Below are 27,022 nucleotides of genomic sequence, written 5' to 3'. Positions count from 1 at the left end.
AAATTTATATTATATCTTTTCTTTTTTTTTTTTTTTAAAGATTTTATTTATTTATTTATTCAACGGAGATAGAGACAGCCAGCGAGAGAGGGAACACAAGCAGGGGGAGTGGGAGAGGAAGAAGCAGGCTCCCAGCAGAGGAGCCCGATGTGGGACTCGATCCCGTAATGCCGGGATCACACCCTGAGCCGAAGGCAGACGCTTAACTGCTGTGCCACCCAGGCGCCCCAATAAATTTATATTATATCTTAAGCCATTAAGTTTCGGGATAATTTGTTACACAGCAACAAGAAACTAGAGGGGTGCCTGGGTGGCTCAGTCGGTTAAGCATCTGCCTTCGGCTCAAGTCATGATCCCAGCATCCTGGGATCAAGTCCCGCATTAGGCTCCCTGCTCAGGGGGGAGTCTGTTTCTCCCTCTGCCTGCCGCTCCCCCTGCTTGTGCTCTCTCTCTCTGACAAATAGATAAAATCTTTAAAAAAAAATAAATTTCTTAAAAAAAAATTAGTAACTAGAACAGTAATGACTGTAATAATAGATTCAAGCAATAATCTTCAATGGCTACAGAAACTAATGGGTTAAAGGTTTGATGAGAATAAGAATTTTACATAGAGTTTTACAGAAGTGTTTCCCCATTAAATATTTATTAATCACAAAGCGGAAAATTTTGCAGTTCCAAATCCTGGCAGACATTTCCTTAACAAAGTGACTGAAGTGAACATCATCATAATGGGACAGATTGACACTGTAGTCACTGGTATGCTGATAAATGATTAACAACGGGCTGGGGGTGGGGGGCTACTGATTTGTAATATCTGCTGATTTCTGTAGCATAAAAACTCCCACAACGACCCAGCTGCCTGGCTGGCTCAGTTGGTAGGGTATGTTACTCTTATCTCAGGGTCGTGACACTTAGCTCCACATCGGGCCTAGAGCTTACATTAAAAAAAAACCAAAAAACTTATAAAACAACTCCCACAAAGACCAATTTCAGACCACCGTTGGTTTCACAACAGGCTGAAATTTTAGTGACTGTTTGTTGATGACCTCCAGCAGGCCCTGATCCATGTACCCCCTGGATGTGATGTACTGAGAAGGACAAAGCATCACTTCTGAGGCCTTCCACCTGAAAATGTCTAAACGGGAATCTCTTCACAAGGAAACATTACACAGACCTGAAATGAGACATTACCAAATATAACTGGTTTGTACTCTTCAAAAATGTCAAGGTCACAAAAGACAAGGAAAGACTGAGGAACTCTTCCAGAGTGAAAGAGACAAGACAGAGTATAGCTAAATGTAATATGTGATCCTGGGTTGGGTTCTGATCCAGAAAAGAAATATGCCTGGAAGGGTCAGGGCCAGATGGTAGGATCTTATCAACGTTAACTTCCTGCTTTGGGTGGTTATACTGTGGTAACACAGAAGAATGACAGGGTCTTTAGTAAATGGGCACTGCAGTATTGACGAGTAATAGGTCCTAATGGCATCTTAAGTCTCAACTGGTTAGAAAAAATAGGATCTATTATGCAGACATTGAAAGAGATACAGATATATATACAGAGAGAATGGTGTAATAAATGTAGTAAGATGTCAATGATGGGGGAAACTAGACAAGGGGCATGTCAGAGTTCTTTGTACTACTGCAACTTTTCTGAAGGTTTCACATTATTTCGAGAGAAGAAAGAAAAATATTCCATGGTTTTCCCTAAGGCTGGATCCCAAATTCTCACCTGCTGGAAAACAGGACGATTCACATCTCCAACAACATTCCCTCAGTTTGAAGTTTTTTTTTTTTAAGATTTTATTTATTTATTTGAGAGGCAGAGATAGTGATAGAGATAGTGAGAGAGAGAACGAGCAGGGAGGAGAGGGAGAAGCAGGCTCTCCGCTGAGCAAGGAGCCCAATGAGGGTCTCGATCTCAGGACTCCAGCATCATGAACCCCAACTGAAGGCAGCTGCTTAACCAACTGAGCCACCCAGGCGCCCCCCTCAGTTTGAATTTTGAGAATTCCCCCTGCCCTTCCCTGGGAGATGTGCCAGCTGATGAAAAGCTCTGGGACCCAGGAGGAGGGGGCTGGACCAGGGCATTCATCATGGACCAGATAATGGGGACTTGTACAATAAGCCTGGCAAGTCAAGGACTCTTGGTGTCCCTGGTCATTAGGTTTTTCCAGACTAGAAAATTCACCTGATGAAGAAGGAAAAAGCATTTAACTTTCTCCAAAAAAATAAATAGACTACATAATTCAAATTACAAAAATATGTTTTAGCAGAAGGCTTTGCTTCAGATTTCCTTTAAATAAATAGCAAGCCCCCAGGTGCAGCATGATTTCATTTACAAAAATTCAATTAACACACAAGTTTTCCCAAAAACATATGTCAGGGTACCTTCTGGTAAGTGCCACAGGAGGAATAAGTGAAATCAGATTTAACGACTCTGCTCCTGGTAGGAATATTACTTAGTTCCAAGGGGTCTGAAACCTGTTTCCCAGCTCTTCATAATTTAATGTCTGGTTCTGTTGGTGTTTCTAGTTCTCTGCTAGGACTCAGCCTACTGAAAAGGCATGAAGACAAGACTAATAGCTGGTTTAATTTGCCAAATCAGAGATCACACCAAGTCCAGGCCAGAGACCTTACACTCCTGGGAGACCCCTGTAGTCATGACAACTTGCTACAGAAGTCCATTCTGCTAAGTTCCATTTTCACCATTTATTAAATATAAGTCAGCTGAGTTGGGACCTATGTACTAGCTGCTGGGACTGCTAAGGCAATAAATCAAAGACTGTCAGAATTAGACAGGATCTTAAAGGTCATCTTGTTCCATCTGGGTACCAGACTGTGGTTGAGGACCCCTAATCAGCAAGACTTTTTCCAGTGTCATGAACCAAACAGTGATAAACTACTAATGGAGAGAGGGTTGGCTGCTGCGTTTGAGCCTAGATGCAGGTGATGGGTGACGGAGGAGAAGACATTTGAATCCACCTGGGACTTCTAAGGAATTCTTTGATCCTCCTTCACTTCCTTTAGTCAAGTGAAGACAGGGCTGGTTTCTTTCCTTCCTTTTCCAGAAGACCACGCTAGGAGCCAGAATTCGATCACATGAGGTCTTTTCTTTGGGAGACTCTGCTCTGTTCCCTCCTGCTTTAGCAAACAGCTCAATACATACAGGTTATATCCACTCATTCAACATATCTTTTATTGAGTACTGACTAGGTTTGGGGCATGGAAATAGGCTCTGTGTTCACAGTGTACGTGAAACAATCATTAGTACCTGCCCACGTGGAGCTTACGGTCTGGTGGGAGGGAGACTATAAACACAGAAATAAATACATAATAACAAACTATGATTAAGAGTCATGAAGGAAAAAAAGCAAGGCGTCATGAGAGATATTAACAGGTTAGGGGTCTAGGAAACTTTTCTGAGACAGTGACATTAGAGGTGAAACCTGAAGGGTGAATAGCAGTCAGTTATACAAAAGTAAAAAGAAAGAATATCCCAGGCAGAGAGAATGAGAAAAGACTCTGATGCAGCATAGAGTTTGGGATATTTGAGAAACAAAGGGCCAGTGTGGCCAGAACCTGGTACGCTAGGGGAGCCTGGCGTAGGATGATGCTGGAAGGGATCCAGGTTCAATAGGATGCTATATGCCCTGTTGAAACATTTGGGTTTTTCTAAGTGCACTGAGTTGTAAGCAATGGAGTACCCTGATTTAATTTAATTTGTTAAAAGTCATTGCTCTGTGAAAAATGAAATGAAGAAGGCAAAGAGAAGAAAGGAGAGATCAGTTAAAAGGCTATTGTAACTCAGACAAGAAGTGATGATGGCTTGAACTCAGCCAATAGCAATACAGATAGAGAGGCATAGAGGATTCAAGATACATTTTGATGTAGGGAGCAGGGGAGAGAACAGTATCAAGAATTTCACTGAAAAATTCTACTTAGAGCAACTGGATGGAATGGATGGAGGTGCCATTTACCAAGATGGGAAAGACCAGGAAAAGGTTGAAAGGGAAGAGATTGAGAGTTCAGAATTGTACATAGTAGTTTCTGAGATTTCTGTGAACCTTCCAAGTGAATGCATAAATTGGGAATCATCAGCAAATAAATGGTATTTAAAAGAAAAGGAGTGGATAAGACTACCTAGGAAAAGACTATAGAGTGGGAGAGAAAAGAAGAGGAGAAAAGCAGACATGAACAGAGAAGCAAAACTAAGCCCTGAGGAAATGCAACCCAGAAATCTGATAGAGAAGATTATCTGGAAAAGGGACCCCAGAAGCAAAGGCTAGAGAGAAAAGAGGAAACCAAGACAGGTGATGTCATTGAGGTTGAGAGAAAAGAATGTTTCAAAAAGATGAATTTGGTAGACGGTTTAAGTGTTTCTGAGAGGTCAAGAAATGTGGAGGCCATTGATGACCTTTATGAGGTCAGTTTTGATAAAGCAATGGAGGTAGAAACTATACTGGAGTGGGTTCAAGAATGATTGACAGAGGTGAAAACAGCTTGCAGAGAGAAGCAGAGGAATAGGGTAATAAATGGCTATCTTCTCAATTTGGCCTCCTGGCCAGGTCAACTACAAATTTATTCCATCTCTCCTCCCAGGTTTTCATGGCAGCCTTTTTATCAATATCCAACAAAGTGCTGAACCTGCAGGAGAAAAAGCACCCAGGTCAGCCCCAGGAGAAAGGGTTGGGCAAAAGGTGAGGGGATCTCAGATGCTTGCAGAGCACATTTCTCCCCAGTCCAAGAGCAGCAATGAAACAGAGGCAATGTGCGGAAAACACACAGAAACCTTCCTGGTTTCTGCCCCAAAATTCCAAGAGAGATAAACACAAGTTGTGGGATGGAAGAGGGGGTTGGGGATCTGGGAATTACACAGGATACTCACTTGATAGAGTTCATGGCTAGCTGTTTGAGTGTCCTCAGATCGGCTGCCATTCCCCCAATGCCCATGAAGGCCTCATAGAAATCATAGGATAAGCCTTTGGCACCAAAGACAGCTGGGTCATCAGAGCTGATCACCATGGGGTACCCAGTGGCCATCAGAACAGCAGCAGGGTGGTTTCTCAAGTCAGACACCAGTTTCAGAACCTGCCAATAAGAGGCAAAGGAAAAAGACAAAATTTGACCCATATAAAGAGTTGTCACAAAAGAGTCAAGACCATGAGCATAACTAGCTCCTTTCTTATCCTCATCACCACTGAACATTGGGATGACTTCTGGGCACAACACAGGAATAGAGCCAGTCCTCATGCTCTTCCTAATTTTCTCCAAGTTTCTTCACCACCACAAATATTTGGTCTCTCTCTTGGTCCGGCTCAGAGCAGCTCTCCGGAACACAGCAAGACAGGCAGGTGCACAAAGAACCCCAAGCAGTATCCTATGGCCCTTCCCACTCCACTGGCCTTCCTCACTGTCCCTTTAGCTTTGTCTATAGCTTCACCCAAAATTCCACCCCACTGGGGACCCTCACTGATGCCTCATTGTTATGAATGGGTTAGGCAAAGGGCCATTCCTAAATAACTTACTAATGGGAGTGAGACAGTGTAGGAATATAGAAAACCAGTGCGCTAAGGAGCAAGACATTATACAGGAAAATGTTTGGAAATCAGAACAGAGGTTGAAATTGGAGGGTTGGTTGCATGGATCACACATACCTGGTTGGAGATGGGACAGACTTCTATGGGGATGTTCTTCTTCCAGGAGTCGGCCCAGACTGCTGGGTGTTTGGTCAAAGCAAATCCATGGCCAATCCTGGTAGAGTTCAGTAGTAGAGCATCCAGAAGGTTCCTGTCTATGGAAGTGCCCTGCCAGTCTGCAGGAAAAGGGATAGTCTTCAATCAGATGGATCTGGTCTATAGATCATCCTCAGATAAAGGCTCCAGATCCCCAAGAACAAAAAAGAACATTCACACACACACACACACACACACACACACACACACACACACACAATCGTCCTTATAACAATGCTAAGGGAAGGTAATGGCAAGCCTTTATTTTATGTATGTGTATGTAACAGATGAGGAAGTTGAAACTTACACAGGCTTTATAAATTGAAGGAGCATATTCAGTTAAGTAGTAAAACTGGGTTTCAAACTTTGGTCTATCTGACTCCACAGTCTATATTCTTTCTTTTCATTTTTTGTTTGTTTCCAGAGCTATGTTCTGGAGTTTTTTTTAATTATCTTTACAACAATGTGTTGCAAACTCTCTCAATATAATTACTTGTATGTACTTACTCAATTTATATCTTCAACAATATCAACTGCAACATCAATTGCAAGATACAATGACCAGCACAAAGTGGTGGCAGATACTGTCGGCTGCCTATTTACCAGCCATCCCCATTGTATCTTCCTTGCTGGCAGGGCTTTCTTTGGAGGGTGAAAATAACAGGTCCTGACTCTCCTAGCTTCCCTTGCAGCTAAGATAGTCCTAATGCTGTCCTCGAAGGTTATTGGTGGGGAGTTCTTGGGCTTCCTCCTTGATAAAAGGAGATGAGCTGGAGGAAATAGCTTGTCTTTTGCTTCACTGGATTGGTTATGCCTAAATGGAACTTGACTACCTGACAACCAAGTAAGGTGAAACCCTGGACTTGACATGGACAGCAGAGGTCACTTATTATAGAAAATAACAGATGACTTTGGGACACCTGGGTGGCTCAGTTATTTAAGTGTCTGCCTTCAGCTCAGATTATGATCTCGGGGTCCTGGATGGAGCCCCATGTGGGGCTCCCTGCTCAGTGGGGAATCTGCTTCTCCTTCTCCCTCTGTCCCTCCTACTCCCTCCCCGCTTGTGCTCACCCTCTCTCAAATGGATAAATAAAATAAAAATAAATAAAACAGATGACCTTGTTGTAAAACCTATTAAATGTGTGTATGCCATTTCTGGCAGCCAAAAGCATCCTAACTGATCACATGTTAAATATGAAAATTCCACTTTTCTGTTAGTAATAAAACCCCAGAATTCCCATTGCTGGTTAGGGTATGCGTTTCAGGTGGATTTTCACTGGTTTCCTATCTAGAACTTTTTTTTCAAAGATATCTTCCTATTTACTTATTTATTTATGATTTTATTTATTTGAGAGACAGTGAGCGAGAGAGAGTGAGCATGAGCAGGGGGAGAAACAGAGGGAGAGGGAGAAACAGACTCCCTGCCCACTGAGCAGGGAGCCCAACATGGGGCTGGGTCCCAGGACCCTGGGATCGTGACCTGAGCCGAAGGCAGATGCTTAACCAACTAAGCCACCCAGGTGCCCCTCTTCCTTTTTAAAAATAAGAACATGACTCTTGGGTATTAAATACCCAGGTCCTGGCAAAATCCTCTCCTAGGGCCGTGCATCTTAGAATGTGGTTAGATCCTGTTACACTGTTTCATACTGTTGAAATGATTTCACACAGGTAAGTATGATTTTCCCAACTAGATCACAAGCTCTTCAAGGTTAACAACCCTTACCCCCTTGCCACATCTCCCACAAACAATTCTTCAAATCTCCTAGAACAACTTTGATCTAAAATGGATCCAAAATGACTTGAAATGTCAAGGAAAAAAGAGATTAATGCACATGGACCCTTCCTCTGAGAGATGGTATGATACACCAAGGTTCGAACCTGGTTGTGAAATTCAAGCCCCCACTGCTCTTCACTTATCTCCTTGGTATTCTAATGATGACTGGTGCCTAAGGTACTCAGGGACACCAGGTGGGATGCAGCAGCAAGTTTTCCTCCTGATCTAAACCCCCAACATCTTCATTTCGATCTGAAATTGCAGCCATAATCTGGGACTCTTTTTGCTTAGGGTTTAAACATTTTAAGGACTGGAATATGCGAAGGTCAGTCTGAGAGAGGACGCATGAGCCTATGGAGTGAGCAGTGGGGAACCAAGCTGTGGCTAGGCTAATGGCATTTCAGAAACAATAGCAGCGGGCCTGCTTGAGCTGGGTGGGGTCTCCTCTTCAGCACTGATGAGTGTGGACAGAGCCTCCCAGCTGCTAGAGCAGGCCTGGTTCTAGTCCCTCTTCTGCCATTTAACCCACGTATGACTTTGGACAGGTGAATTAATCTCTTAAGCACAATTTGCTCATTATAAAATGGAGATCATCAGAAAAGGCTACTCTGGAGACTTTGGCTCTTCACCTATAAAATGGGGGAAGAAGGGGGCCTGGGTGGCTCAGTTGGGTAAGCATCCAACTATCGATTTCAGCTCAGGTCATGATCTCAGGGTCTTGAGATCGAGCCTGGAGTCCGGCTCTGTATTCAGCGGGGAGTCTGCTTGAGATTCTCTCTCTCCCTCTCCCTCTGCCCCTCCCCCACTCAAATAAATAAATAAACAAATAAATAAATCTTTTAAATAAAATAAAAGAAGGATAAAAACACCTTCCTAGCAGGACTGGGGTAAGAATTAGAAATAATATACGTGGGGCGCCTGGGTGGCTCAGTAGGTTAAGTGTCTGCCTTTAGCTCAGGTCATGATACCAGGGTCCTGGGATCCAGCCCCGCATTGGGCTCCCTGCTCTGCGAGAAGTCTTCTTCTCCCTCTCCCTCTGCCTACTGCTCCCCCTGCTTGTGCTCCCTCTCTGTCAAATAGATAAACAAAATCTTAAAAAAAAAAAAAAAAAAGAAAGAAAGAAAGAAAGAAAGAATATATGTAAAGTGCCAGATACTATTATCACTGTTATTCCTTCTCCAGGGGGTTGCCGGCAGGATTAAGTGAAATAATGCATACAAATTGGACAAGTGCTATAAAAGGACTATCAACAATATCAGTACTGCCCCAGGATCCCAGCAGTTCTTTTGAATGGTGAGGAGGAGCCCTCCCATCTATCACCTCCTCTGTCCTGCTTGTCTCCATATGGCTCACCTGTCTCTCCAGCATGGAAAAAGTAAGGCAGTTTAACACCATGCAAGCTGGGGATCATCAAAGCCTCCCTGTAGTCATACAAGGAGTGGCCAGTGTCCTCATGCCCCACCTGCAGGATAGAGAGCAGGGGACATGGAGCCATCCGCTTGGTCCATGCCTCAGCTGTAACTACAACAAAATTGTGCTTCTCAAACTAAACCACACTTATCCCCAGGGCTTTGTAGCTGTCTGCCAAGAGTAAGGGTGCCTTAGGATAAAAAGGGTACCTCCTTCAGAATGCCTATTTGGGGGGAGGGGGGCAGACAATGACACATTTTTATAATAAGCCAAATACGGATATTCAATGTAGTAGAATGGAGTGCAGGCTTGAAAGAGAGTTGGAACTTGCAAGTAGATCCCTTTGAACAACTACCTATCCCCCTTCTGACCCCAATTTCCCTCTAGGACTTGTCCATTACAGTCCTCGTAGGGACTGTTCTGGAAGCTCTATACTAGGGGTGCTCCTTCTCAGCCCCCTTTGTCAGTGCTGCATGCAGAGGGAAAAGGTGAGATGGGAGGGCCTTCTGCCCCTTTCAGGAGAGGCCACATCCTTTGAGCAATCCCCAGGGATCCCAGGAGGACATCCCAGGTCCAAGCAAAATGAGTCTTTGAAATCCACTCCTTTGAGCTCTGGATGGTCTAAAAATAAGAGCTTAAGCACAGACTCAGGAAAAATGTACAGATTCTGTAAGAGGGAGTCAGGAGTGCCTTTCAGCCAGTTAGTTCAAACTACTTTAACTTTCTTAATGAGACTGATGAGTTGTCATCTGGGAAGTGCGCCCTGGCTGACAGAACCTGGCCAGGGCTTTGATTTGGTTGGAGGGGCAGGGGACAACTTGGCATCCCTGACAGTTTTGCCCAGGGCTGGCCCCATCTCTGCTTCCAGACCTCCCCCTCAACACATACACCATGTGCTACAGTTTTAAGAGCCAGCTGTGGGTAGGCAACGTGGGCTAGAAAGAGGGCGGATGGCAGGGGAACGGGAGTAAGCCCACCATTACTGCCCAACCTCCTTGAATTCTCCTTATTCTGGAACTCCCCCTTTCAGCCTTCTGGCCCTTTCTGCTCCCCTGTCTCTTGTGACTGTCATCCTCCTGCAGGCCCCCAGAGAAGGTCAGTGCTAAACTCTGGCCAGGCCTGCTCCTGTGCAGAGGGTTTCCGTGGGAGCCGCCAAGGCCTTCAGGAAGAGCAGCCTGCTGGGCTCCGCTCTCAGACAGCTTTGTGGTGCAGAATCCGTTACCAGGTCAAACCCTGCCACCATCCTGGGGAACGTGTTTCGAAGCATCATGGCTCTTTGGACGGATTTCATGATGAAGGACACGTTTCTCATTCTGCGAGAGAGACACAGAGAAGCAGGGACGACAGCGTGACTTGGCGTTGGTACTGCTGTGTACCCCAGAGTGGCTCCGTCGGCGCCTGGGGCTGGGCTGGTCCGAGGTACTCAGCAACCACTCCCCATGGCCCACGAGACCCTATCCCGACTGGGCTACAGTGATCCCTACGAGTGGCTACATCTGGGAGATATTTCACCCAAATCCAACCCTATCGAGGACTCTGGCTGGCTCCAGAAGGACCCATAGTGTCTGAAAAGCGAGTGAGGGAGACCTGTGGGATACTTTTCATTTAATCTACATTTGGATGAAGCAAAGAGGGCTCGTCCAAAACTTGCCCTGCGTCCCTGAGAGGATGGCTCCCAGTAGTGGGTGCAGTAGAGCCTGGCTCTCTGTTCACTGGGCACCTATGAAATGCAACAGACCCCCAAGTCCCTGTCAGGTCAGCTGGACCTGGAAACGATAGGTCCTCTGTCCTGAATTAAATCAGCAAGGCCCTGGGAACTCCAGAAACCATATAACTGAACTGTCTGTCTTCTCTCCTCACCCTCTCTGTTCAAGTCCTGGATAGGGATTGAGACAAACAGCACAACCACGGAAGCACCAGCAGGAAAAGTCTGGTACAGCTCTGTGACAGGACAAAGGTCTCTGCACAGCAGCTGGCTCACTTGTTCCTCAGTTCTATGGGCCTAGATTTCTCTTGCCCCCTTCCCCCATACCTGCTCACTCCCTCTCCTGCAGAGGGAACACGAGCATTTACCAGCTAGCTGCAGCCCAGCCCTCACAGCCTCCTGCCACGGTTCCCAGGGAGCTTCTGAGGGAAACCCCAGCCTGCCAGCTCCATCCTGGCTGACTAGCACACAGGGGCAGGCCTCTGCTCCTGCGCCTCACCCCTCCAGCCCTCACAAGGAGGGAAGGGGAGTCAGGGGGGATGGGGCAGGGAGGAGTCTGACTGTCCTCCAGAGCCCAGCCTCTAGGGTAGGCTGAGCAAATGGAGGAGCTGCCCCTCCCCAAGCCCTGACTCCATGTAATCCCCATCTGATTGCTGCCCCTGTAGACTGGTCACAGGCCTTAGGCTGGCTGCCCGTTGACAGGAGGAAAGAGCCATCCTTTGGTACAATCAGAAGGAAAATTAAGCTATAAAGTTTTCTGCGATTGCTTGGGGGAAGAGTGGTTCTTGTTCACACATCAGGTCCCACAAACATGCTCCTATGGGGTGTCCACACACAGACTCTGCGATACCTGTCACTCAGGGCTCTGTCACCAGTCAAGGCCTTGCACACAGCCATCCACAGCACTTGGATGACATCAGGCAGAACCCCAGAGGCAAATTAAAACAAAGAAATGAGCCAGTTATCTGAACATACAGGCAAAAACATATCCATAACTGAGTTACCCAGGCCAATATGGGGTCAGGGCCTAGAATTGCCTGGAAAATTGCCACAGTGCTTCATTTCAGCTTAGTTGCAAAGATCTGAACTAGAAGTGACTTCAGAGGTAGATGTTTGCACCCATGCACAAATGTACCTTCAGAGCCCACGGCTCGTTGGCACTGGGGGTAGGTCTCTGATGCCAGCCTCCCAGACTCCCTCTTTCTCCCTCTCTCCTCCCCTCCCTTCTTAGTGGCTCTGCCTGCACCCTGTTCTCCCAAATCCTGCAGTTTCAACCATGTTCTCTCTCACCTGTGATCCGAATAAATAAGTTTGAGTCCAATAAACCCAGGATGCTTTTTCGCAAACATACAAGCCACTTCTCTATAAGTCCTCACTGACCACTCTTGGTCATGGATGGTCCCATTCAGTTCATAAACCTGAGAAGGAAGCATGGTCATGGTCAGACATCAGAGGTGAGTGAAACTTCATTCCCATTGCCAATAATCTGTAAAACCATGCTGGACTTCACAATTTTCTTGACCAATGCCTTCAATAGCCTCAGACATTTATCAGAAATCCTAGTCCTGTCTGGGATAATGCTCTTGAACACCACAAAGCTGGGTGTCTGCCTGTCTCATTCACTGCTGGTCCTTCCACCTAGAACAGTGCCTGGCACATGGCAGGCACCCAACAGGCATTTGTGTAATGAACGAAGAACAGGTCAGTGGGGGAGAGGACCCACTTCATCTCCCCACTTTCCCACCCCTAGGCGGGATGTCCCCTGAGGTGGACATGGTGAGAGGCAGAGTGAAAAGAGCCAGCAATGGACAGTGGGTAAGGCAAAGGAGAAGGAACAGGTATAAAGAAGTACCCTCTAAAGTGCCCTCTTTGCAGGCTGGGCCACACCAAGCCCGCTATTGAGAAGCTGGAAGGGGTTGGAGTGACGCGTCCCCTGCCACTCCCTCTGCCCTCCCCTGTCACTGGGTCAGCTCTCAGCCCTGCACAAAGTGGCAATTCAGGGTCAGGACAGGATGTGGGAGTTTCCAAAGAGATTGTGGGGCAAGGGAGGATGGGAAGAAATAACCTGCAGAAGTTATTTCCATGAACATCAATTAAAAACCTGCTGTGTGCAAGGAATGAGGCTAGGCCCTGGAAGGGGTAGGCAAACGCTAGTAAGACAAGGTGCCTGCCCTTCAGAAGTTCCCGATCCAGTGGAGACAGGCTCTTTTCATTTTTACGATATAAAGCAGGAAGACTTAAGTGCTAAATAGAGGTTTATGGGAACTCAGAGGAAAGGGGGTCCCTTTTAACTGGAGAGGGTCAGAGAAGTTTCCGGGTGAAATGGCGCTGGTGCTGGGCCTGAGGAGGCTGCTCCAGGCTGGCCCCTCTGGCTAAAGCATTGCTAGTCCTGTGTAGGGAGCAGTCGTTCTACAGAGCCAGAACTGCACGGCCAGGGAGCAGAGGCTAGAGGGCAGAGAGGCAGAATGGGGGCCACGAGCCCTCTCACCATCTAACGGAGAGAAACCCCTTTTCCTCCTTGGGGTCATCTCTTATGTCCTAGAGCCGGTGGTATCCAGGAAGCTCTTCTCCTTCCCCTGCCAGTCACTTGCTCACTTTTACCGGCCCAGGGGACCTCCCCTTTCCCTCCCAGCTGCACCCTGGAGGTGCTGCCTTCTGTTCCGGGGCAGCCTCCCCAGGCCCACAGAGCAAGCTCTTGGCTCTTTTACTTCCAGGGTGCCTGTTCTGCAGCCTGCGTTGGGGGAAATGGGGTGAATGGGCAGCTCTTCCTAGCCCCTCCTCTTGCCCCATTGGCCTTGGTTCTTTGGTTTCCTCTGCTGCTGCCCCAGTGAGGCCTGGCCTCTCATGCAATCCCCTGCAAGCCTGCCTCAGCCAACTGGGCTCAGTATGGGCAGGTGGCTCTTCCCTGATTGCTTGGCCTAGGAGTGGACATGCTCAAGCTTATTGAATGTTAAAGCGGCCAGAACTTTCCAGAAGAGAGACTCTCAGAAACTGCTAACTCAGTATCTAGACTAGCCTGTTACTATTATTATATTTTTTACTGAAGGGGATCAGAACACGCCACCCTAAAATATGCTACTTTTCCATAAGGATTATTTTGCGTGGAAGGCAATTAAGCAGCAAACACAGAGCTCTCTGCCCTCCTCCTATCTGCCTACAAGCAGGACAGACACTGTTGGTGAAGGTGCTCCCCCTTCCATCCCCCACACCAGGAGAACAAGGCTTATCACTGGAGACAGAAGGTCAGCACTGAGATGGGTCTGCACAAGCAAACCTTACTAACATAACCCTTATCTTCTATGAGTTTCCCCCATATATTTCTCTCTCCACAATCTACTGACCCAGAAACCCAAACCCCTCTTCCTTTGTATCATCATTTCTCCACAATTTATCACCACTGGTTAAAATAGTGTATAAGCACCTGGTCTACCCAGTTCTTTGGGTCTTCACTTTTTTCTACAAAGGCCTCCATGCACACAAAAATTAAATATTCACATCAAATACGATGTGCATGCCTTTTCTCCTGTTAATGTGGCTCTTGTCAGTTTAATTTGCAGTCCCCCAAAACAGAACCTTAAGAGGGTAAAGGAAAGTTACTTTCGTCCTTTCCTACTTTACCAAGGATTTTTTAAAGAACTCTTCCTGTCACTGATCAAGGCTTCAACAGACTTCCAGGCCCTCTGTTAGAATCTTCACATCTTTGATGCTGAGAGAACCTATATCCTGTACCCCAGCAGTACTCAAAGTATGGTAAGGGAACCCCTACGGGTCCCCTAGACTTTTCCAGGCAGTCTGCAAAATCAACAACTCTCCTCATAAAGATTTTAAGATGTTATTTGTCTTTTTCATTCTCATTCTCTCATAAGTGTACAAAATTTTCCAGAAGTTGCACCATGTGTGACAATAGTGCTTTGACAAATAATGGATTGTGTGCTTGTGTAGGCTTGTGTTTTGAAATTTTCTCAGTTTTATTTTTTTTTTAAGATTTTATTTGTTTATTTATTTGACAGAGAGAGACAGCGAGAGAGGGAACACAAGCAAGGGGAGTGTGAGAGGGAGAAGCAGGCTTCCCACTGAGCAGGGAGCCCGATGCAGGGCTCGATCCCAGGACCCTGGGATCATGATCTGAGCCGAAGGGTGAGCCACCCAGGCACCCCTCAGTTTTAATTTCTAACACAGGCTAGATTATACAGGATATAGTAGATATAATCCATATAAACAAAAGCTCTTTGGGATCCTCCAAAATTTTTGAATGTCCAAGTGTGAGAACAATGCATTAAACCAACCTAGAATTGATACTTGACGCTGTCTTGGCATTACCCAGCTGATTTGCAGAAGGGAAGTCACCCGGCCAGACACACCAACAGGATTCTAAACTACTGACGGTGGGCTCCAGGTCCTCTGAATCCTCCCACCTTCCGTCCTATAGCATCAGAGTAGGAGCTCCACAAATAAGTGTTCACTTAAGAAGAGCACTGTCCACTTGGAGTTTCAAAAGTACTAAGCCTCGGCAGCATGTTTTAGAGAAGGGATGAATAGGTGGATATTGGAGCGGGTAGAATAGTGCTAGCAGAACAGAAGGGAAACAAAAGAACCTTTAAAAAAATCAACAAATGACAATTCTGTCTAAAAGAAGCTCCTTGGCATATTAAACAAGTACGTACGGATATGCAAATGACACAACTAGAGGCATGATGGGGGCTTGCATATGGCTGCAGTTCCAAGCCATCAATTCTGTCATTCTAGTACTTACTGCGGGAGCATCCGAGACTCCTGCCTTGCAGGGTTCCAACCCCACTGCCAGTTCCCATAGCATGGAGAGCTGCGAAGATGGAATCTGGCCCCTGAGGCTACAGATGCCAGAGCCCTTGTCTCTTGGTGCCTCAGTAAATCACCACCGGGTCTGCCCATGCCTTGTGCTCCTGGGCCTCTGGCTCCTGGCCAAGAAACTGCAGGCTTTATGGAAGCACCTAGGACAGGACCTGAATGCTCAAGAGCACCCCCATTTCAAGGAGCAAGAGACCCTTTTCACGGGGAGACCTGCAACCGCTGACAGCCTCAAAGCCACTCCACTACCAGTTAGAACACTGCTGTGAAGCCAGGCATTCAAGGAAAGTTCTCAGCTGGTGAGGGGGTTCTGGGCAGCCTTCTGGAATCAGGCTCCCAGTAGGGGTATGTTCTGCCCCAGTCAATCATACCTCCCAGGGTCGCTGCAAGGACCAAATGATTTAATATTTGGAAAGCACTCAGAAATGATAACTATCGGGGTGCCCGGCTGGCTCAGCCAGAAGAGCCTGTGAGTCTCGATCTCAGGGTCATGAGTTCGAGCCCCCCCATTGGGTGTAGACATTACTTAAAAAGATCAATAAAAACATAAAAAAGAAATGATAGCTACTAATAATAATGTTATTATTACCAATCTTATTATCACCAGATGTAGAAAAACTCAAAATCTGCAGTTATGCTAGGAAGATGAGTTAATATCTAAGAATTGAACAATTAGCAAGTACAAGTAGGTGGTGTCAGTCATTTACCTAAGACTATGTGATACAAAAGCTGCTATCTCCCTGTAATAAGCCCTCTTGAGTTGAAAACACACTGGATTCAATGTAGATTATCTCAATTTTTCATTACAGTTTAATTGTGAAACTATAAAGTTGGCTATTTATGCAAGCCAAAGTAAGATTACAAAATTTTATTGTCTATGATATCATGGAATTACAGAATTCCAAAGGTGGAAGGAACCGAAGGGAAATGTGAAAGCAGACAGTTGCTCAAGGTCACACAATTAGTTTGTATCAAACCAGAAACCAGGACTCAGAATTAACTGAGCTTGTATTATGTGCCAGGTAATGTCAAGAGCCTTACATCATAAACTCCTTTAATCTTCGAAACCACACTATCAGGTAGTTCTCATTTTACAGATGAGGATTTTGAGGCTGAGAAAGGTCAAGAAACTCAGTCCTACTCCACAGTGGGAGTGAGGGATGGGGGTCTGCGGAGTTTCAGAATCTTGCTGACCCTGAGGGGCTCTTGTCATCAGAGCAGCCCCTGTCTTCACCTTCATACTCCAGTGGCAGGTAGGGGTCTCAGCGTCTCAGCTCCGGCTGCACATTACAATCACCTAGGCAGAGGGAGATGCCTCGGTCTCACCCCAGACTAGTTAAATCAGAATCTCTGGGGTCAAAGTTGGTCATTTTTATTTTAACCTCCCCAGGTGGTTCCAACGTACAATGTACAGCTAGGGTTAAGAGCTACTACTTTTGTGGACTTGACAGACAAGTAAACAGCTTGACTACAGCAGAGTAGGATAAGTCGGGTAAGGGGAGCAATTAAGGGGGTCCCCCAACCTCGCTTGTCAGTATTCTCGTAGTTACACCAGTAACAGGAAACAATGGTCACTTCAGCAACAAGCCAGGTGGAATTTTCAGTGGAGGATCGGCCAAGAATCCAGGAAAAACCCTGGCGGTGGGAGTTGGTAGGCAAAGCCCGAGTAGCGTTCCTTACACAAGTGACAGCATCCAAGGAAACGTCCGGGAACGACCACGATGGGTTCTCTCTGCCACTGACCGTCTCTCTCCTAAGACCCCCTGTCAGGAAGTGCCAGCAGCACAATCTCCTGTTGATAATCCTCCGGGGTTTTAGAAGAGCTCAGCTCTGAAGACTGGCCGGGACCCAGTCTGGGCCTCCGATTCTGGCCGTGGGGGAAGGGACTGGAGCCCAGGAGATAAGACCCGCCTAGCAACTGTTGCTAAAGGCAAGTAGCCTTTGTTATCAAGCATTAGTAACACAATAGGAGGCTGAGCAGCCAGGATAGTCCATCAACATCATCCCAGGCCCTGAATTAGCCCCACAAGCAAGAAGGGGGAGGTTGTGCGGCTCAGCAAAAGAATTCCCGTGCAGACGGTTTTTAGTTGTTAATGTGCTGATGGCTCCCCCTACTCTGGCTAATGGGGGGCATTAAGGCACAGACTCTCTATTGCAAGAGGCCTTTGTTCCAGGGTCAGAGCAGAACAAATGGTCAAATCCCATCCCCCTCAGCCTCTCCAGAATCCCAAATCCCAGCAGCCTTCCACCTTCTAGGATGCCCGGGCGGGGGGGGGGGGGGGGCATTTTATGGCAGGGGCGGGCGGGGGGGGGGGGGGGGGGAGCAGAGTGGGACAAGAGGTTAGGAGCGAGGCAAGGTCCCCAAGTGAAATGCCCTAGAGCCCACTTCTCCATGGGGGAAGGAGAAAAGGGGGAGGGATGGAACAGGAAACGACTGATTTCCCTCCAGTTTCTCAGCACCTTCCCCTAAATGCTTCCCCACCGGCTCAAGATGAAAGTCACAGCCCTCAAAGGGACCAAGACCCAAAGCCTCTGCAATCCCCCTCCCCTCCACCCCCTAAGGCACCCAGGGCTCTGTCAGGATTGATGGGCTACTTCCCCCTACGCTCCACACTGAGAAAGCTGCCAGGATTGCCCAACAGGAAGCGGCCCCCCCAGCAGGGGCCAGCACTACTCTGGGTGAAACATCAGCTCAGCCAGTCGCAGGGGCTCTCTTTCCCCTATGGAAGGATGAGCCAGATGCCCTCTCCAGCAGCTCCTTTTGAGATTGAGCATGGCTGCCTCAATGCTCATAAAATCCAGCACCCTGGCCTCTATCCAGTCACTCCTTACCATCGATGTGATCTTGGTCGAGCTCTTTGACCTTCCCAAGCCTCAGTTTTCACGTCTGTAAAGCGCAAGCTTGCTGTGCAGTTCAAGAGCTTTGTAAAGGTCAAGGCGAAGAAGGCCCTTGCTCCAAGTATGGTCTGGGTGAAACCATCTGCACTAGAATCACCGGGAGGAGGGGAATAAGCTGAGTTAATTTCTCAGCTTCCTGGCCCTACCCAAGAAGACAGAATTATAATCCGGGGAGGTCGAGCCAAACGCAAGTTTTAAAGAGTACCTCCAGATTATTCATGTGAGCCTGTGAGTCTGAGGACCACTGTCAACGAGCACGATTATCTCTACTGGTGCCTCTTGGCAATGTAAGATGTGGTGCCAGCCTGAAATATCTCACAATCTGACCTAAATCATGAGGCAACAAACGCTGGGTGCTGGAAATCCACATTACCAGCAAACAAAGATGGAGATGTGGACTGCCACAGGCCTGGGATGGGGGTGAAGGAGGGGTTGGCGGACCTACAAACCAGTTTCAGTGGAACCCAGAGAGGAGGACGGGCTGAGACGGGGTGGAGCCCATACTTGGAGAGAAAAGGATTTTCCAGGCCAAAACACAGGAATAAATTGTTCTGGGAAGTGCAATTTCTTCCAGCTCACATAGGCCAGACCCAATGCCAGCTCATCTCCCTTAGAAAGTCTCCTAATAGGTGGTGGACCCTCGCTTCCTGTAAAAGGATCATTTGTGTCCAGGTCTTACCTACTCTGTTCACAAAACTGCTGAAAGCTGTACTGGTGGACAAAGGTCAGCCCCACTCGTATTTCCCAAGAACTGTACTCAGGGCTTTAACTACCAAACAAGCAGTCAGACCCTGAGGGAGATAGGCACCCTTAGCTGAGAGCCTACAGTTTGGGATCCTCCAGGGCCAGCCTTGAGCTAAACTTAAGGAGGATATTAACATATCTGAGGGGAAAGGTGGGTCAGTCCTGAGCGCTGAGCCTTGAGGAAGCTTGGTCTCAGATGAAGGGAAAGGGAGCCCTGACACACAAACTGGAATTACTGGTTCTTGGGTCAGGTATATCCTTCATCAGAGGGTCGTTGGAAGATTTTAGATCAAACTGGGGGTTGTAAAACCAGTTTAGGAATCCCAACAAGAATTTAAAAATTTTTTAGAATGCAAAAGTATCAATATCTGTACATTGTATTATTTCCTAAAATGTTTCATAGATACATATGGATACACGTGGAAACACTGTCTTCAATAAAGTCAATTTACTATAGCATTTTCTACTCTCCCTGGGGAAAGGGTGATCATTTTCATCAGATTTTCCAAAGATTAAGTACACTGTTGTGTACTCTCTTAAATTCTCAGAGCCCAATGACAGGGCTTCTTAGGACTCCCGCTCACCAACATCCTGGCTATAACTTGGCTTCAGGAAAGGCTAAGATTTGCCTTCAAGGAGAGAGAATTTCCCAGTCAAGAAGCATAAGTGTCTGGCCTAATTGACAGTTTTTTCCAAAAACCAGCATTCTGACTTTCTTGTTATACTTCTGTGTCTTATGAATTTGGTCAATGTGCTTCGGTCCTCTGGAGCTCTATCACTTCTGAGTGCACAAACAATAACATTTCCAAGACTATAAAGACCATGGAATATGGTAACAAAGCCAAAATGATGCCACCCTGTGGGCCTTGCCACAAACCTGAAGGTCAGTTACCAAAGCATTGGTATGCTCAACAAATATTTCGATGAATAAGCGGACAAGTTAGGACACGATGTAGGGGAGAGCGCTACACAAAGGTCATGGTTCCCCAAGCCACTTAAAATCTTTAACCAGCTCAAACTCTTTGTGAGCCCACCAAATGGAACATTCAGAAATCCTGCCCACTCCCACAACACCCAATTCCTTCCCACAAATAGTCTTCAGGGAAGTTCTGTCCCACAGACATCCCAAAGGAATGGTCCCGGAGCATCTGATCACCTGAAGCTGCTCTCCTCAATGAGGGGTCCCCTAATGGGGAGGCCATCCTCGTTCTCTCCTTCTACAGCCCACTTCATGAATTTTCCAGCCTATTTCTGTTTGCAGGGCCCCTTTCTTGGCCCACGCCTCTTTTCAACTCACAGTTTCTGTGGGAACCTCATCCCTCTGACAGTTTTAAGGATTACCTTTCTGCAGACAAATTATCACACATCTGTTTCCAGGCTAGAACTCTCCTCTGGGCTCCAAAGTCACATATTCAACCACTTCCCAAACATCTTCAAAGGGCTGTCTCAGAGGTACCTCCAACACTACAGGTTCAAAACCAAAATTTCTATTCTCCCTCCCCATCCTGCTCCTCCTGTTACTTCCTCTATCTTCACTAATGTCACCACCAGTTAACTCAACTCAAGCTGGACGCCAGCCAGTCATCATAGAGTCCTCACCTCACATGGTCAGTCAGGATGACCTCGAGAGTCCTCCTCTGGCACACTGCACATCTCCACCTCCTCGTTGCTCCTGTCTCCCCCAAGCCTCATCATCTCACACCTGCTGTTTCCCTGCTCTCCCAGCCTCCATCCCCACCTCTCTCACCAGGCAACCCTCACACCGCAATCCATTCTCCCCAGTGCTACCAAGGTGATCCATTCGCCAGACCCATCAGCTGTCCCAGGACCAAGAGTGTAGTCTCGAGGGACTCTGGGAAGCTAAATTTTGATATGAAAGGAAACCAGGTCAAGAAAGGTTCAGGTATGAGGCACTGCTCAGAGTCCAAGGCCAGGGAACCCTGAGCATCCAGGAGGCACGGTGTATCCAGGAGAAGGTGAGAAGTAGGGGTCATGAGAGAAGGGGGTACAAAGGGGATTTTCACAGTTTTGGGGGGCCAGCCAAGAGCAGTGCAGGTTTCCTTGCTCATGGGGGCCCCTGGAAAGACACATGTCCCATTTGGGATAAAACCAGCATCCAGTCCTATACCAGTACTAAGGTGGGGAGCCTTTGAAGACCTACAGACTGAGATCTGAAAGTCAAGCCAGAGCAGAGGAAAGAGGTGGGCTCACCGGGAACAGCATGGCTCTGAGCTCCAGGTAGAGCACATTGTCCTGGTAGAACTCCTCCAGGGCCTGGAAGACATAGTCTCTGAACACTGGTGCATAGTGGACAAGGCCAGAGATTGTGAAGAAGATCCTTTGAAACTTGGACCAGACGATATTTTGGTTTGCATAATCCACCTCGGGGTTCTCAGTCATCAGAGTGAAATTCTTTAGCAGCCTGTCCAGGACACAAAGTGGGTAAATTGAGGAGGCATGTTTCAAGCCATCACCTTCAGGCACCTGCAGGATTCCTCTCCACTTTGCTTCTCCCACCAGCTGACCCAGATGCATCACAGTGATGAGAGGCGAGGGGAAGCACTCCTGTCTGATGGAGGCTGCTCCCTGAGACGCACTTCGTGCTCCTCAAGACCCAGCTCAGGTGGGATGTTCCCACCAACCAGGCTCTCCTGCTCCCCCTTTCATGCTTAGCCAGTCCAACCCCATTGTGCTTACATCCAAGATCAAGCTCTCTTGTGGGGGGGGGTTTGCACCAAATTTTATCCCCCTAAAATCCATAGGTTGAAATCCTCACCCTCAATGTGACTATAGTTAGAGATAGGGCCTTTATGGCGGTAATTAAGGTTAAATGAGGTCATACGCGTGGGGCCCACATAGAATAGGACTGTTGTCAGGGACACCAGGAGTGCACACACACACACAGGAAAGGCCGTGTGAGGACCCACTGACTGCAAGCCAAGGACAGAGGCCTCGGGAGAGACCAGACTTGCCAGGATCTTGATCTTGAACGTCTAGCTTCCAGACCAGTGAGAAAATAAATTTCTATTGTTTAAGCTGCCCAGCCTGCAGTATTCTGTTATGGCGGCCCCAGGGAGCTAATACAGGACGTGCGATGGAAATATGGGCACTACAGCACCCGTGCTTCACCCCTGAGTGGCCGTGTCCTAGCTGCGTGGCCATGGGCAGATTCCTTAACCATGCTGAGCTTCATGTTTCTTATTCGTGAAGGGAAGTAAGCTCACAAAAGCACTCTGTGGATGGTTCTATGATGAAAACAGTTATTACTTATAATATTACTGTTCAAGTGTGTTAGGAAGTTGCTCCATCACATTTTCAAGCTGTTTCACCCGCCAATGCACTGTCATTATTCCAGGAGCTGGGAGCTTTTCATCTTTCTGGTGTTAAGCATCTAGACAAATTTCATTTGATGCAACAACAGTGTTACTGTTAATACCTCTTACAGATCAAATTGGATTTTAAATGAATCAGGAACTTGCTATTTGAATGCTTTTGTGAAGTCAAGTGTCTTGTAAAGTTAAAAGAAAAAGCCTCCTGATTTTGTTTAAGGCCAGATTTGCACATGTTGGTTTGCACCAAGGAAGACACACCTGCACACCGCCCACTACTTATATGGGTGTGTAACACATTCTTTCCGAGCCACACTCACCCGCTGTCAAACTCAGTGACGTTCTGCATCTCCTTTCGATATTTCTCCAGCAAAACCCACTCTGAACACTCTGCTGCCAGAGGGGTGGGGGGTGTTGGATAAGCAAATTTGAACTTCAGGGCCCCCTTTGGGGTGATACAGAAATGGCAGTGGGGCCTATAGGTGACATTTGTCACCAGCCAGCTCATGCTCAGGATGCCGAAGTCATGGACATGTAAGGCAGCCCCTGGAAAGGGAAGAAGGGTGGGGGTGGGGGTGAAGCAAAAGAGGTGAAGTCCAGATTCCAGGGCACAGGGGCCGTGAGGACAGTGTCGATGGATACTCCTATGGGCCCAGATACTCCCTTGTGGGTGGATGCAGTCGCTTTGTCAGGGAAGACAGTAATGCCCAGGTCCCATGCCCTACTGTCTCTCTGAGGCAGAGTCCCTTCTGAAGCAGGGCTTTGGGTTTCCAGGGTAAACCAGCAGCCACCTTGGACCAGCCCCTTCCTAGTTTGCCAAGAAAGAACAAAGGTACAGAGTAGCTGAGTGGGGTTCTCACTGCTCCATTTATTTATTTTCATTTTACTTATCATTATTTTTTAAAGTAGGCTCCACACCCAATGTGGGGCTTGAACTCACAACCCTGAGATCAAGAGTCACACACTGTGTGACTGAGCCAGCCACGTGCTCCCCACTGCTCCATTTAGAACAATAACAGCTCCAATAAAAATGCTAGCTCCAAGTTTAGTTCCCCTACCTGCCCAGCACCCCAAACCACCCTCTCCAAACCTCTACCTTTTGGCATCTTCTTCAGGATATTAAACACCTCACTCTTCTCGATGAGATTCTTGGCCTGGAAAAAGTGCATGCTGGGAGGAAAATTCTGGATCTTCATGGCCTGTGTCACCTCAGCCTTTTTGAGAGCCATGAGCCTCTCATTGGCCAGCTCCTCCTGTTCGGTCAGCACCAACTGCCCCCCCAGCTGCATCATCTTCTCTCTCATCAACAGCTGGGTTCGTGCTGCATCTATGGATACGGCTGAGCCGAAAAAAGGTATCGCCGCCACCAAAAGCAGGAAGAGCAGGGCTGGCCGCCCCAACGGGCCACCCCCGGACATCGGGAAGCCTGGAAGAGGAAATCGCTTAGATGGAAACCCAAAAGGGCTAAAGAAGGGAGTAGGTCAGTGAAAATCTACAGATTTAAATGTCAAACTCTGATTCTCCTTCTCCCACTCTGTTCTCAGATTACCAGGAGGCAGCATACTGAAGGATTCTTCTCCAAGCCCGCAGAGGAAAGACCTCCAGGTACAGACCTAAAGGAGTTTCTCAAATAATAAGGCACCATGAGCCCTCCTTGAAAAAAGTGGAGCTTTTCAGTTAGCGAGCCCTGTTCACACATAGAGGAGGACATTGCAATCAGTTTTTTAGTATTTCACTTTTAAATATCGTCAGGGAGCAAGAGATCACAAGGCATATAAAGAAAGCCTCCAACATGGTAAAGAAACACGAAAAAAACAGAGAGAGAAGGAAACAAAGGGAAACAGAGACAATGCAGGAAATAAAAGAAAAATTCAAAAGAACCATACTTAATATCCCAAGAAGGACACTAAAGATACTGTGTCCATAAAACAACTACAGGGAATTATTAAAAAATGTAATTTTTTATACTATGGCTAGCTGGCTGGCTCAGTCGGCGCAGCATGAAATTCCTTGTCTCAAGATTGTGAGTTGAAGTCCCACACTGGGTGCAGAGATTACTTTAAAAAAATTAGGGGCGCCCGAGTGGCTCAGTTAGTTAAGCGTCTGCCTTCAGCTCAGGTCATGATCTCAGGGTCCTGGAATCAAGCCCCATGTCTGGCTCCCTGCTCAGCAGGGAGTCTCCTTCTCCCTCTCCCTCTAACCCTCCCCCTGCTGTGCTCTCTTGGGCTCTCTCTCTCTCTCTCTCTCAAAAAAATAATAATAATAATTGAAATAATTAAATAAATTTAAAAATAAACAATGAGAAAGAGCTTTTAGAAATTAAAAATACAAAAGCTGAGAAGCGCCTGGGTGGCTCAGTTGGTCGAGCATCTGTCTTCAGCTCAAGTCATGATCCCAGGGTCTGGGATCAAGTCCCACATCGGGCTCCCAGCTCAGCAGGGAGACTGCTTCTCCCTCTGCCTGTCACTCCGCCTGCTTGTGCTCTCTGGCGCTCTCTCTCTCTGACAAATAAACTTTAAAAATCATTAAAAAAAAAAAAAAAGGATTCTCTCTCCCTCTCCCTCTGCTCCCCGCTCTACACTCTCTATCTAAAATAAATAAATAAATAAATCTTTTTAAAAATACGAAAGCTGAAATTTTAAAAATTAACTAGCAATATTACAAGATGGAATTGAAGATGATCTTTTAGAAATTAGGATAAAATAAGAGAGAAACAAATGAGATGATTATTGGCTCAGGAAACCCAACCCCAAATAACAGACATATCAGAAGGAAAAAGAAAAAAGAAAAATAGGAGAAAAAAGTAAATAAGTAATAGAAAAAATTGGGCCAGAATGGAAGACCTGAATCTCTGGTTTAATGAGGCTTGTTGAGCTCCTAGCATAGCACAATTGCCACTGGCTACACCAAGATAGATCATCTTGATATTTCGGAATGTTAGCACTAAAAGATGTTAAAAGCTTCTAGAGAGCAGCTAGTCCAGGTTGGCAGTGAGCAAGGATTTAAGGGCAGAAGGAAAGAAACTTGCTTTTATTGGGTCTCCTCATGCCAGGCATTATGTTAGGACTTCACCTGGGTCATTTGTTTGAATTACATTTAAGAATTATGGGGTGCGTGGCTGGCTCAGTCAGAGGAGCATGCAACTCTTGATCAAGGCTATAATTTGGAAGACCTCAGGATCAGTCTCAAATTAGTATGTCTTTAACCATGAGACCTTGGGCAAACTGCTTAATGTCTATGGGTCTCAGTTTCTCACCTGTGAAAAGGGTGAATTACACAAGATCAGTGGCCCTCCAAGTGTGATACAGGTATCATCAGTGATACAAGATACCACTGTTTAGGTTGAATAAAAAATTTTTTTAAATAAGTTAACTGAAATAAAGATATTAAGTAGGGGCGGCTGGTTGGCTTATTTAGTTAAGCATCTGCCTTCGGCTCAGGTCATGGTCTCAGGGTCCTGGGATCAAGCCCCGCATCAGCCTCCCTGGTGAGTGGGGAGCCTGCTTCTCCCTCTCCCTCTGCCCCTGCTGTGCCCTTGTGCTCTCCTCTCTCTCTCTCTCACTCCTTCTCTCAAATAAATAAATACAATCTTTTTTTTTAAGAAAGATATTAAGTAAATAGAGATGCAGAGATATGACAAAGGTGAAAAGCTTGCTAATCACTGAAATACAATATATCCTAGGTTCTTTCCAAGGCTAAATTCAATTATTTTAAGGTACATCAGACACCAAGAGGCAATTTTCAGAAGGAACTGGATACTATTTACTCTAGTAGCACAGCTATGATAGGGGCTGTACCTTCCTAATCAGAGAGTTGGACTTTCGAAGAACCCCTGCAACTTCATCAAGGCTTCGAATCTCTTCAGACTACAGTATTTGCCAACAGCTGAAAGAAGAGAGTGACATTTATGCCACCATCCCATCCCTCCCATGCTGCATCCTCCGATCAACGGCCCCAGCCCCTTGTCCCTCTCTCCTTACTGACACATAGCAGAGGCCACTAGTTCCACAGTCTCCATCTCTGTCCTCTCCGCAGACCCCAGAAGTAGTTGTGTGGCCCAGCATCTAGGGACTTTTCCTGGCCTGACAGACACAAGTTTATCTAACATTGGTCCTGGCCCGCGTTGGCTGAGCATCAGGAAAAATCATCCCTATAACACTTGCTATGCTGACTTCATCTCTCTTCTCATGAAAAGTTTCCTTTACTTTTAAAAGAGGGTGCATGAAAACTCTATAGTTTGTTCCCAGAATAAGAACAAAGAAATGGACCATGTACATCTGTGACTCTGAGTCAATGGCCTTGGGTCTACAGCCATTTTCAAAAGCCTGTTGTGGAGCAAGGCTGTGCTCTTCCTCCCCACTGGGAGGCACAAACCGCCTTCAGGAGGGAGGGGAGGGTCAGGGGGTCAGGGAGGGCTGCCAGCAGGTAAACAGAGCCCAAGTGCCAGTGTCCCAGCTACCTACTGTAACCTCACGAGCTAGACGCCCACCCCAGGGGATCCCAGGTACCTCAGAGCAGCTCCAGAAACTGCGGACTGTTTGCCGAGTCTCCCCAACAGCTGTGTCAGAAGCCCCAGAAAAGCTCACCATCCTGTTTTCAC

At 46.9% G+C, this 27,022-nt stretch overlaps 1 protein-coding gene across 3 annotated transcripts; it reads right to left on the bottom strand.

Moving 5' to 3' along the window:
* Positions 1 to 626: 626 nt before the first annotated feature.
* On the bottom strand, positions 627 to 27,022 carry ADA2 (adenosine deaminase 2). 3 transcript variants are annotated; one of them, XM_008704821.2, is made up of 11 exons: positions 26,931 to 26,986; positions 26,220 to 26,307; positions 23,519 to 23,848; positions 22,743 to 22,968; positions 21,305 to 21,515; positions 11,915 to 12,042; positions 10,142 to 10,232; positions 8,863 to 8,971; positions 5,658 to 5,815; positions 4,889 to 5,091; positions 3,180 to 4,647 (listed from the first exon to the last, which is right to left on the bottom strand). In XM_008704821.2, exons 3-11 carry the CDS (start codon positions 23,838 to 23,840, stop codon positions 4,548 to 4,550), a joined length of 1,548 nt encoding a protein of 515 aa, XP_008703043.1. In that variant the 5' UTR covers positions 23,841 to 23,848; positions 26,220 to 26,307; positions 26,931 to 26,986; the 3' UTR covers positions 3,180 to 4,547. The 3 variants fall into 3 exon arrangements, with proteins under 3 accessions (XP_008703042.2, XP_008703043.1, XP_008703044.1); XM_008704822.2 differs by lacking the exon at positions 26,220 to 26,307 and having other exon boundaries at positions 26,931 to 27,022; XM_008704820.2 differs by lacking the exons at positions 3,180 to 4,647; positions 26,220 to 26,307; positions 26,931 to 26,986 and adding an exon at positions 627 to 1,174.

The sequence above is a fragment of the Ursus maritimus genome, unplaced genomic scaffold (genome assembly GCF_017311325.1).
Source record: "Ursus maritimus isolate PB19 unplaced genomic scaffold, ASM1731132v1 scaffold_26, whole genome shotgun sequence".
In the NCBI taxonomy this organism is placed as follows: Eukaryota; Metazoa; Chordata; class Mammalia; order Carnivora; family Ursidae; genus Ursus; species Ursus maritimus.
This window is presented reverse-complemented; position numbering and strand designations above follow the sequence as displayed.

What these genes read in the sequence shown, in the direction of transcription:
- ADA2 (XM_008704822.2), bottom strand. Translation starts at nt 23,840, where the DNA reads ATGTCCGGGGGTGGCCCGTTGGGGCGGCCAGCCCTGCTCTTCCTGCTT. An exon ending in CCTGAAGAAGATGCCAAAAG is followed by an intron (nt 22,969 to 23,518) that starts GTAGAGGTTTGG and finishes TTCCCTTTCCAG; the next exon opens with GGGCTGCCTTACATGTCCAT. An exon ending in CTTATTTATTCGGATCACAG is followed by an intron (nt 10,233 to 11,914) that starts GTGAGAGAGAAC and finishes TCTCTCTCGCAG; the next exon opens with AATGAGAAACGTGTCCTTCA.